The sequence below is a fragment of the Epinephelus moara genome, chromosome 19 (genome assembly GCF_006386435.1).
Source record: "Epinephelus moara isolate mb chromosome 19, YSFRI_EMoa_1.0, whole genome shotgun sequence".
Lineage (NCBI taxonomy): Eukaryota > Metazoa > Chordata > Actinopteri > Perciformes > Serranidae > Epinephelus > Epinephelus moara.
The window spans coordinates 17,459,886-17,473,196 of NC_065524.1; the positions used below are offsets into that span (position 1 = coordinate 17,459,886).

At 42.3% G+C, this 13,311-nt stretch overlaps 1 protein-coding gene across 1 annotated transcript in view; it reads right to left on the reverse strand.

Moving 5' to 3' along the window:
- Positions 1–13,311, reverse strand: part of LOC126406699 (neurexin-1a-like) — a 285,366-nt gene that overhangs the window by 160,241 nt on the left and 111,814 nt on the right. Inside the window, 2 exon segments of the mRNA XM_050071161.1 lie at positions 3,250–3,633; positions 9,343–9,784. Of these exon segments, the coding sequence (XP_049927118.1) occupies positions 3,250–3,633; positions 9,343–9,784 (826 nt within the window).

A 13,311-nucleotide genomic window follows, 5' to 3' on the forward strand; every position in this document is an offset into this window, starting at 1 on the left:
TTAACAACAAAATAATGAACATTCAAAGCTCATAAACTAAGCAGGATAAAGCACTGAGCAGCCTCTGCTAACATCCGAGTGTCAGCAGGATGTGAACATGTGTCCAGCAGATGTGCTGTACAGTGAGTATACCTGTGTATCGACCTGTGTATCGATCTCTAGCACCTTTCTTTATTCATCGCAGGTAAGTAAACATCCATCTGCAGCCAGTGTCCATGTGAAATAATGCAGGTGCTGTCAGTGCTGGAATCCAGCATGTCATATCTCGTTAGGGAATACGTGTATGTGCTGCAACGCACCTACTACACCATCTGGGTGGCTGCCTTAGCCTCACACTGCAAGACTAATATTTGGGCTAATTAGCAACTGGAGGAACAATGAAGGGGAAGACATTTGGGATGCAAGGGGGGAAATTGCTTTGTCTGCTTAATTAAAATCTCTCAAAATAGGGCGAATAGCTCTGTGGTTCTCTTCGGAAGCTCCACCTCCTGTTCCTTCCACTCGTTGTCGTCCTCCTCCTCCGCCATATGCAGTAGCTGTATTTTGCCACCGGGTGGTACACCATGCATGGATAAGTGAGAGCTGGGGTAATTCTTTTGACAGCTCCTCGGCCTGCTGGTGCCTGCTTCATCCTACCAGCGCAGAGGCAATCTGGAGCCATCAAAACAGCTGGCAGCACGCCAGGGCCCATCCTCCATACCACTGCTCCCACTCACACTCTCGCCGATGCCAGTCTCATACATAGAGCCGAGACAGCCAGAAACCAAGTGAGTTGGTCAGAGAAGTCGAGACGCCAGAAGACGCTCAAGTAGGAGGGAGTAGAGGGGGTCATAGTGGCAGAGACCCTTTTTGGCATCTAGCACTTCCTGTGAAGTAGTTTCAAACACAGAGCTGCATGTTTTCTGCTTTTGTTTTCAGATGAATATCTTTTGAATCCAAGAACACTCTCCGGATAAGTCATTATCTTACTGGAGTGAAACGATCTGTATCCCATGCCCACTCCACCTCCCTCATGTACTATGCCCTAATTCCTGTCAACTCATTAGCTCGAATGGAAGTGCACGTGTGGAGAATGAGAGCCAAGCCTAACTGACACATTCATCAAAGATGGAGGAGATATACTTTGTGCACTCTTTCAGCTTTTCTTCTCTAGAATTATATATTAATTTCTTGTCTTAACTTCACTGCATTCACAAGACTTGTCACATGTCATAAGACAGTTGAGACTAAATTAAGTGCATTCATAACAGCAAACAGGAAATCTTTGTTTTATTTTTCTTCCATTTGACTCAGCAGATTTCTATCAGCATCCAGCCGTATTATTAGCAACTCAGCCAGACATGTTCCACATCCTAATTACGGGATATTTAGGCAACACCGTTTGATAAGGTGAGTGACTTGAGCACAGAGAAGAAGCACGAGCATATGTACAGATGACACATGTAGCTGCGTGGGATGTGTTACATTCCAACTGGAGTTAATTTTTTTCCCCGATGAGAGAACCTGTTCCTGCTGTCGCTCCTGTGCAGATGCGTCACGCTGTGATAACAGTGTGACATGCTTGGGCTCTTTTTGACATTTGCCTTGATTATGCATATGTTAACAGTTTTTTGCTTATTTGCTGCCATCGCCCTTTGAGACTCCATGATGAAAACTCAATGCATATAGCTGCAACATAAAAGTTTTGCCACTTGAGTGCAATCCTGTCTTTAGGGACTTACACATATTGTAAACATTGTATCAGTCGGAGGTAATATTTGTGTTGATGTGATATTAATTATAAATCACTGTATACAGTAGCTATACATACAGTGAATATACACTTATACACACTGATGCACTTGGGTATGATTTATTCATGGATACAAAACAAACATGTCATTGTGTTAAAAAACTATTGAGTAATATTCTCAACTGATTTTCATTACACCCAAATCCTAGGCTATTAATATAAATCTCTTTGGTGAATAAACTATACATCCAACATATTTATTCACTCAGTCTGATTATGTAAATAAGCCTGAAATCCCAATTTTAGTCAGAATATAATTGCTTTAGAGCAGACCATATTAGCAAGTGAAGGATTTGGCTTCCTCACACAGCTGGTTGCTGTTTTAATCCGGCTAGATTTTAATCAAACAGGTCAAAGGGCAATCCTCTGGTCAAAAAGGCCAACAAGCTAATGCTGGACAGGCAGAGAAGCGGGACCATGTTGAGCCACACATTAGTGACCACAGAAATTCCTTTATGACTGGTTATTAAATTTAGCTACATTACAGATACGGTTACGACAAAATACAAATACAGTAAAAAGGATCTGCAGTGGAGCGCTAAGGCCAGTTTATCAAGCTGGCCTCAGGGGTAACTTCAAGCAAATGCAACTCTGACTATAGACAAACAGATAAACAAATATTGGTTATAATGCCATAAGCTATAACTCTCAAACATGAAACACTACTGAGGAATTTGAGATTTTATTTTATTATGAGCGCCTATAAAAACTGTGCTTTCCGTGTAATAAACCACTGCAGAGTCAGGTTTACGTCTGCTCCAGCTAAGACATGGAGCTATAAGAGTTCACTGTGTGACACTCACTTCTCCTATTTCTCTTCTCTGGAGGAGAGAGGGATAAGTATTCTGCACCAGGTCTGGTCATGAGCGAGTGGTTTGATGAGCCAAATGGTTAGCAGAAGACAGCCAATTTACAGGCTAGTGTGCATGGTGGACGTGACCAGCAGCGTCTCAGTGGTGCATCAGTCACCTGCCACTCAACATAGTCGAACATCAGGCAGTCAACACTCTATGTACCCTGACTCATTCTGTCTGCCTCTCTGTGGCTGTCTGTCTCCACCTGCACACTTTCTTTCCTGTCTGGTATTACTTTCAGTTTGCTGTTTGAGAGCTGCTGATGTTCAACCATCAGCGCAGATAAATAGACCACCTGCAGGCTTTTGTCTGGTGATGCTGCTCAACCTGAACTTAAAAGGAGGTCTCTCTCAGACGAAGAATACTAAATCTAAAGTGTATATAATTAAAATAAGCCTTTTTCTGGTTGTCTTTGATGTCAACTATATTCACATTTCCACAACCCCATGCTTACCTCAAGACAATGCATAGTGAGGTAGAAGTGTGCCACTGTGTAGCATCGTCAACATTTCACACTGACAAATCCAGATTGTGCCTGCCAGACAGAAATGACGTGCTTCCAAACAGGTGCGCAGACAAAATGAGACAAAAACAAAGTCCTACCTCTTTCGCAAGAGCGTCCCAGGTATCCAGTCCCGGAGCAGTCACACACGTAGCGGTTCCAGCCCTCTCTACAGACCCCATTGTTTTGGCAAGGGTTGCTCAAACACTGTTTAGGAGGCTCCTTTGAGCAGGAGGGCTTGACCCCGGCAGCCTTCTGGACCTCAGCCAGGCGCCGGACATCCTTGCTCTGTCCGTCAATGAATAGATCCCGGATGCAGCCCACGTAGCCGTAGTTGAGTAGTGCTGTCCACACCTCAGTGGGGAACACCAGCCCCATTTTGTTCTCTGGCAGACCCCCAAGGTAGAGGTTGTCATCCAAGTCTAGGATCTCACTTTCTCCAGGGGCTGTGTAGGCAGTACGGAGTGTGTTGATAGAGATGGTACCTAAAAAATAAGAAACAGTGGGAGACGTTTTTTTCTTCTTCGTTTTCCTTTTTTGAACAACTCTGAGGTTATTCACCAGACACATTTTTCTACCTACAGGTGACTGTAGATGCTTAACAACACTATCTGCCCTGCAGTAACACAAACATGCAGAGAAGACCCATTTAAAGATGGTTTGATGAAGAAATTTGCTTAATTAGTGTTATCCATCTGGACAAGGTCAGGATTTTCTTCATTTAGAATGACTGATGAGTGTTGATAAGACACATTAATCACAGGACAGCTAGTCTATTAGTAGCCTAATCTAGGATCCCTAAGAGTATCCTCTCCATTTTCCTTGGATTTCCCATAATAAATCTCCTTTATCTATAAAGCAGTGGTCATAAAAAAAGAAAGGAGAGGAGAAGAAAAATCGTTGCCCCCTCTATCATCTCAGCCGACCAAACAAATAAAAAAACAAAAAACATCATAGCCATCTTTTTGAACTTGATTAACGGACTGCAGGCTGTTTTTTTCACCCTGTCTCTCCTTCTGTTTGCCTCTCTAACACATAAACCTGCAATGAGAGTTTGTGTGTTTCCCCACTGTGATTTATCGCTCTCATTCAGGTTTAATTCTCGATCTGGAGCACGGTAAACAACAGCGGACATGACTGGACTGTAAAGCTGTGGAAAGGAAGGCCTTACTGTGGAACTCAGACCGGGTGATTAATTTGTATATGGATCTGTTACTCTCAGTGCAGGAGCCATTGTGGATCTTTAATTAATGGTGGCTGCCTCCACTGCCCGCATCCTCGTCCAGTAATCTATATACCGTGCCGCTGAGGATCCGCACAGGCCACTGCCTGGGGAGAGTAGCAGAGAAATAGTAGGCTAAGGATGCTCAAAAATAGAATTGCCATAAAGTCATAATTTGCATTTTGAGTGGCAGATGCATGCCATGGCAGATATGAAGGAGCTATTAGCTGATTGCCTCAGGCTAAATGGCAGAGACCTAACTGTTTGTATGAGGAAGAAGAGCACAGCTTTTAAGTTACTTTTCTAGTCAAAGTGTTTATGTTGAGAAACAAGCCCTAAGCCACACATAAATTTTCAGCAGGGCTGCCTGGTGCATTTTAGAGACGCATTAGACATTAAATGGGGCCTTTCACATTTCATTACAGCTACCATTAGCATGCATGAATGTACATATCACAATTAATTATACGTATGATAAATATATGTATATTGGTTTCAGTGAACGCACAATGTCATTGTTTTTCTTTGCCTTTGGATCTGTGAACCTGAGGAAAGGCTGCCACAAAAGGAAAATAAGAATTAAATCCCTATTTAAGCTCATAATAATTTTGGTTATGCACGTGTTTTATGGCCAAGGTGAGCCAGCCTTCTTGCAAAAGTGCTTGAGCGAGACAGCTAAGGACCTAGTGCACAATGATTAACCTGGTCCCACTAACATGTTCCAGCTCTTTTCTCGGGGTCTTGGCCCCCGGCATCTGTTCCAGCACTTTCCTGCCGCCACCCACTGCCCCTGCTCTCTCCAGCCACAGCTGTTGTGACTTCCAAGCTTTGCACACTTGGCAAGGGCCACCCGTCACGCAGCCAGAACAGCTCCCTTCAGGTTATCGCTAACGAGCTCAGTACATCAAACTCATTAGCGAGGAAACTTTTCTCGGAGTAGAGCAGGTGCCCAGCTGAAGAATAAGCATCGGTGTGGTCAGCGTGAATTGTGATGAAAGTATCTAGACCACAGTTATGTCGGATCTCACCATATGACAGGTAGCTGCAGTACAAGATACCTTTGGTTTGTTACATTACTTTGAATTACACGGTTACAAAGTAAATACTTGAGCAGTCATCATCTAAGGGCTTCTTTAAATCCCATGGTATCTATACAGTACCTACGTCTTATTACAGTCATAAACAGCAAACAAGGATGCTGTAAGTCTACAGTAAGCATGTCTGTCTAAATTGATGTAAGTGGGAGACAAGAGAAGGATGTCAGCATCTTTCAGGCATCTGCTCAGAGTGTTCTGCTCACTTGTCACAGTCCTGTAAGGAAGTGTGTAAACACAGTCAAGCTATGTTAAGTCAGAAGGCACTACACAATCCCATGGGGACATGTGCCATCACCAGGCTAGCAGCATGGGGAACATGTCACACATACACACATTGCAGGACAGCCTATGTTTGGAACAGTATTCATAGCCAAGAGGGGAAGGGGATGTGTCTCTGCGAACGCTACTGAGCATAAAAGAGGAGGAGATGGATACAGAACAAGATGGGAACATGGAGATAAAGATGTCTGGAGAGAAGATGAGGGAGGGGTATACGATGACAGATAAGAAAGCAGATGAGAGAACAGCAGCAGCAAATAATACTTTGAGCAGCAAGTACAGGATGTACAATATTGGGGTGTGTTAAACAAAAATGATGACGCAGGCAATAATTGAGGATGGATAATGATGACGAAGATCAGCATTCCAGCAAACTTTAAAGCCTGTTGACCACATTTCTGTCTCTCCTTCTCTTTCTCTGCAGCCTGAGCCGTAAGTGGTACTCCATCATCAAACCTGAAGGCAGGGGTCCAAAGGACAGCTCAGATCTCTCGCACACTTTCTGCATCAGCAGCCAGGCTCAACTTGGCATGATGTCCCCTAACCCCACTCACACATCCCCAAAACATGTTAGACAGGGGATTACTACAATCCAGTTAGGGCGATACGGCCAAATCTCTCTATGTGATTGGATTCTCTGTAGAGAGAGGAGCTTGCGAGTGGGCTGTGGGGATGGGGGATGTGTTGTCTGTATGTGTACGTATGTGCATGTGTCTGTTTGTGTGCTGTAAGTGTGTAGATGTTTGTGAGTGAAGCAGTGGTGTGCGTGCCCTGGCAGGAAGTGGGGCTTCAACAGAGCAATGTCCGTGTAATGTCTCTGATGAGTGACCCACGGCACTCCCGGCCCAGAAGCCCTCACTTAAAAGCAGAGTGTCTCTTAGCGTCTCTAATGCATTGAGGTTAGAAGATGCTGTCTGAGCGCAAGAGTCCATTTACAGGGTTGCTTCCTGCAGGAAGAACCGGCTAAACTAAATAGGGCAGGGATCATTATCCGCCATTGTCACGGCTGCAGGAAGTGTTGCACATGGAGGACCCGGCTGCAGACAATTACGTCTGACTGTTGAGTTGCACTTTTGTTTTGAGTGATGTGCTCGGTGGTGTGTATTAATAAAACATCTGACACACAGATGAAAAGCAGAGCGTACCGTATGTTTCGTGACTCATGCTCTCGGGGGACTAGTGAATTCTTTTCTTGTGGTTTAAAATTACCTTAATTCTACAAATTATTAAAAAGCATAACAAAAGGGCGCTGGGGTGTATAATCGCCTACTGAGCTTCACATGTGAACTATTAACACTGATTAATATCTTAACCAGTATTGGTTATGTTCATTCAGGCTCTCACAAAGGCATACTTATGCTTTTTTAAGTCTATATCCACAAATGAAGTATGTCTTTACTTCATAAAGCTTTGAGCCTGCTCAGTTTTTCCCAAACATCAATATGTAGCAATAACTCACAGAAAAAAATAAATATAAAAATCTGCATTTGGAAAAGCTATTAGAAAGTTTTTATATCACTCGATTTGCACAAATCTGCTATTTAATGCACCATTAAAATTACATGTATCCTGTGGGAATGGAAATCGCATGGGGCCTTTCCAGTACAAAGGAACTGCAAAAATTCTAATGCCTCCATTTGAGGTGCCATGCACACATCATTACACACTGCAAACAATAGTGCTTTGTGCAGTTCATGGAAATCTCGAGATGCAAGATTTTAGATTTGGGAAGACTGCATACTTGCAGAATATAATGGGCTTAAATTTTAAGGATGCGCAAAGATAAAACGGTGCTGGTAAATTTGAAAACTGCTTTGTAACTTTAAACAGTTTGTGAGTGCACTGTGCCGCACTCTAACCATTTTGTTACTCTGCTCACATGGGAAGTCATCACATTACAGAGACCCTTTTATGTCCCCTTTACACACCAGTATGTAAGTGTTGACGCCTAAGTCTTGAGGAAAGGAAGAAAAGTTATTCTGAAATGTCATTAGTGCACAGCTCAGCACAGCACTGTGCAGCAACTGTCTCAGTCCTGGGAGAGACCACCTCCTGTTTCCATGGAAACTTGGGCAGGGTAGACAGAGAGAACAGCGAGTAGAGCGAGCTCCACTTAAAAAAAAAAGAAAAAAAAAAAGATGTTCGATAGCTTTTGTGTGTGCGTGTTTTAGTGTGTGGGGGTGGATGATGGGAGGTTACTCGACAGATCATTAACACAATCTAATTTAGACAGTGTTTGTTATAGTTTGGTCTACCATAACTAAATGTTGTAGATTTATGTTGAGAAATCAGCCACAGCTTTTTTTTTTCTAATTTTAAGTTGAACCCAAGCCCCTCAGTACTGTATATTACTGTACATGACTGTATTAAGCCACCTTAATGAGAGCATTGGAGCAGATTTTTTTGTATATGAAACCAGCAATGATTTATGCAAGTGAAGGTAGAATTATAAAAGGAGCACATGAATGGGCTCTATAGCTATTCTAACAATGTATACAGCTCAATTTAGAACACAGCCCAGTATTGCTTTGGGGGGGTAATGAAACAGTTAATCTAATTTCCACCTCTTGAGATGGAGTGGAAAACATGGTCAAGGGGTATATCTAATTTGCAGCATGACATTGCAGGGCCTTGGCTCCAAGCACACACTAACAAATTGCTGCTTAGATAAGCAAATCAACAGGGACCAGAGCAGAGCGACCCGGGGCTTAGAGGACACAACAGGAGTCGGGGCAAAGTTATTTTGTGGCAAATATACGTCTGGAAATCACAACATATGACACATAGGTTACACTATACGCTACTGCCATCAAAACATTTTTTTTTTTATTAAATGACTGGAACTGTTTAACCGTTTACAAAAATCATCCAGCGCAAATAAATCTTATTTTCAGTGGAGATGTATCAGCCTCGGTATAGTAATGGATATTTTCTTTTACAGAAAACTTAACTGTGACCCTGCAGTAGTATTTTTGTTGCAGTTAAATAATTCATCTAGACGGTGCACAGCAGAGCTCGTACTCTAGGTCTCTGCTGAGTGTTGTATTGTATGTGCAAGTCTATAATCGTTATTCACACTACAGACAAGTTCATCATCATTCATACCAACATGCAAACATTTATGTATGCAGTGGCCCTGGGGCCCTAACACACTGCAGCTAAAGAGAACACATGCAGATAGCCAAAACACAATCAAATCAAGAGACCATCTTTACCAATCAGACAACGCATATGCAGCAAAAAATTAGGTGTATAGCAGCTATCTGCAACAATATATGAATCAGTCAGTCAGATTTTTTCTAATTGAAATAAATTGAAATCATTGGATTACTTTCCAAACACCATTGATGGGCAAATAACTTCAGCAGGTTTCTGTATTTGGTTGCATTGTCTGTATTTGTAGCACATTTTGTTTCGCTGCACGTGTTGTCTCAAATTTATTTAGTTTTTTTTCTTGTAATATTTTTCTTAATTTGCTAATGTTTTGTCTATTTCCATGTGCAAACTGTCAGGGCCACCACAGCTGTAGCAGCAAGAGCCCACACTTTCATGTTCTTAACCTAAAGATTGTAAATGTCAATGAACTGAGAAGTTACCTGATCTACCGTCCCGCTGGAAGTCCACATGGTACCACTCGCCATCATTGACTTTCTTATTGACTGCCTTGGTCTTTGTGGTTCCTGAGCCCATGTCCAGCAGCAGGTACAGATGGCCATCCAGCATCTCAATGGCAAAGAAGTCCACCTTGAGAGTCTGGGGACTCTTGGAATCCTTCGGCTGCTGCTTGGGCTTGCCATGGCTGAAGAGGAGAAGGCCGTTGGGCTCTGTGGTACGGAAGTCAAAGGAGATGGAGCCTGTCTTCTTGGCGTTCCACTTGTTGAGGATGATAAACGACTCTGGCGTCTCGAACGTGATGGGGTCGAGAGTGGCCACATTCTCGCACTTGAAGGCCACAGTGCCATGGACCTTCATCTTGGGATCACCCTGCTTGGCCATCCTGGACAGCTCAAGTCTCACATCGTTGTTTTTGTACACAACCTGAGCAAGGAGTAGAGTAAGAAAGTCAGACAAACAGTAGCATATCTCACCTCCAAAGTAAAAGATTGATTCTTTGTCACTTGTATTGCTGTTTAATGCAAAAGTTTCAGGCAATCTAATAATTCAGGTGCATAACTGACTTGCTATAAAAAAATGAATGAGCAGGATATGTCAGACAGCAGTTGTCCATGTGATATTTCACCCCCTGAGGACAGTGTTTTCATAAGCAGGGCTTGCACGGCTCAAGCCTCAGTTATCTTTGTCACACTGCACCTATGCGTGAGGAACTGTGGCACCAAATGTCGTTCCCATCGCCCTGCCATCTTGCTCCCTATTGGAAGCCTTCACAACACATGCACAGTGTACTTTGGCTGGGTGAGGTGTAAATAGTTGAGACTTCCATTTTGACTCTTAGCTTCAGTGTCAAGTAAAGAAGGAGACAGCCTGAATTTAAGAGGCAATGGTGATAATGGTCAGAGAGAATGATTCCATCAAGAAGCATCTCCTGGGATTGTGTGTGAAAAGTGAGATGGAGAGTGATAAATCTAAACTGCTGCCTTGATTGCAGGTGTAGAGTAAAATGCTGATTAAGGCCCCTGTTGCAGCCTGTGATTAGAATAAAAGTGGGCAGATGATGGATATGCCTCTCTTAAGCAAATTAAAAATGACTGCATGAGCATACACATTGCAGCATTTGGTATCCTGTGCATAACTTAGAAAACTGATGATATACAAAAATCTACTGTAGGTATTTTTATGGAAAATCCCTCATATCAATAGCAGTTTATAACTGCAGACACTGTAAACCAGACAGAAGAAGTGCTGTGACCTTTGAGGTGCCAAGTGCTGAAGAGCTAAGGCGCAGAAGTGACAGACCGCAGCAGCCCCTTACAAAAATTGAGCTGTAGCTTCATTAAAATACTAATTAAACATGGATGAGAATCATTATCATATAGTGCAGAGAAAGTATCAACTGACCAATTTGCCAACTTGATCATTTTTAATTACTGTTTGTCTCACTAATCAACTCCATTTGTGTATAAAACTTATCTTTAATCTCCTGTTTCATAGCTATATCAATGCAGCATTAGTGGCATATTAAATTCTGTTAAGAACACTATAGAAGGATGCTCCTGAAGTATTTATTTTCGAAATACTGATCAAAACATATCTCTAAAGACAAAAAAGGAGCTACAATAAGTGTCGGGGGGGCACTGCATGCCGCACTGTCTGGAAATCAAACAGGAGTGCTGCTGTAATTGGCAACAATCTTGCAAAAAATTAGAGACAGCCGTATCTTTGTCATTATCCAATCTCCATAATGAAAGAGTATCTTGAATAAGTGCAGCTGTAATAGCAAGAATCCCTCTGTCTCGTTACATCTAATTTCCATATGAGAAACTAATTAACATTTTGGTGAATGTCAAAACTTTTTCATTAAAACATCAGTGTGGTCATTACATTTTAAAAACTGCCTCACAACAAAAACACACTCACATACATTTAAAGTGCTCCAATATAATGTGTCAATCAGTTTTCAAAGCAAATATCATGAAGACAATTCAGAGTTTAGGCACAAAGCTGTCAATAGTATGCCAGGCAGGCTGCCCCCGGGGGCACAAGCAGTGTCAGTGATCTCTTCCACACCACTGTGGCACTACTAATTGGTAGATAAGGTTATCAAGTGACAGACAGACCCTATTATCGTTAGCATGCATATGTATTTACATAACAAAAGAGTTTTATAGGTAAATCTATACTGCTTTCAGCAGGACAAATCAAATGAGTTACAGCTGTGGAAAACACTGCCCATGTTCTGTATTTGTTGTCATGCTAAGCGTTCACCTGAAAACGGGGACACCTCCGATGGGATTGCATTTGCATGGAGCATTATGTTTATCACTGAGTCAGATCTTCTGTGTCTAACCGTTCAGGTAGATGGAGCTCATAGCGGTGCATCAGAATTAGGTAAGCTCAGGCTTAGTTTTCTTGTAAATGCTTTGTGACTGGCTGTATCAGACTGCATTAAACTGCACAGAAAACAGGAAACTGATAATGGCAGGCTTTTATTCCCACGTCTTTATCTTCCCACTAAAAAAATATGTACAATGCTGTACATATTTCAAGCCCAGTGGAATGTTTTAAAGATTTCACACAAACAGAATAGGAATAAAAAGGTCATTTGACAAGAATCTCCTGACACAACAAAGAATGTAAACGAGGTAAAACAATAAAAGATGATATCTCTGCCTGCTGGACCTTAGTCATGTAGACTAAAGGTGCAACAGATACAGCCAATAAACCAGAATCAATTCTTTATAGTCAAGACAAAGGGCACCTTTCAGAGTCAAAGGAGCTTTGGTCTGAGCTACAACTGGAGCTGTGCTAGTAGTGCTGCACTAATTTGTCATCAAGCTAGGGCTGTGACATCTGAGCAATTACTGCACCACCGTTTGTTTTGCCATCAGAACCAACAGGCAGGCGTGGCAACTCAAACTGGAATCTGCACACGAATGCTGCAACATGCCATGAGAACATGCCATCAATCAGGGCCCACAGCACACGCTGTTACATCACCTCTCATATGTTATCATGACACACACAGACAATGACCTGAGAGGGGGCTTCTGTACAATGCAACAGGCTGGATCAGAGCTTGGTAATGCCATAAAAATGTCTGATTTGACAAATTAAAAGCCAAGTACATTAAATTATGGCCTTTATAGAGTATGGGCTTTGTGTCTTTTTTTGCACTGGAAAAAATGCATTGTCTAGTTAAAGCATAATAATAAATTATCCTAAGAGGAAACAAAAGAGGGGAAATGCTGCATGTCTCACGTGTGTGGGGAACAATCACAGCTATGCACCATGTTTAAGTTATTATTTTTGAGCAATTCAGACTCACATCAAGCAGCCACTGTGGTTAGAGTGACCAAGAGCAGTTAGGGCACCTATCTCAATCCCTTTGTCACCACCTCAGTTAACATGTAGTTCACTAAGATACTCCCCTTCAAAACCAGACCTCTAATGAGCTGTACACGCGTGTGGACATGTGGTCCACGCCCTGCCCGCTCATTAAAGAGAGCAGCCTCAGACCTCTCTCAGGTTCGCTGAGGACGACAGCCTGTGCTTGAGGTGAGAGACAAAATGTAGGACACCACAGGAGCAAGAAAAGCTGGAACAACGAAAAAGCAGGGAGACAAGGGAAAAGGGGGAAACGGCTTTTGAAATTAAAAGATAAATGGAGGGATCATTTTGCAGTACTTTGGAGTTTTGCCTGCTAGATATCTTTGTGTATCCCTGGTGGCTCCTGAAGTAAATGCTTTGGGTCAGAATCCCTATTAACCAGCAAAAATAAAAAATACTACTGTACAGCTTAAAGTGAAAGGTATAACTTATGAACCCCTCTGCAGGGAGAAATTACCTCTTCCTCTCTTGCTTCATCTCTAGGGAAACGTGTAGACTATATACAGTACATACTTCTTGAATACTAGAACATATGAGGAAAGGAGCGTATGACAAATGAT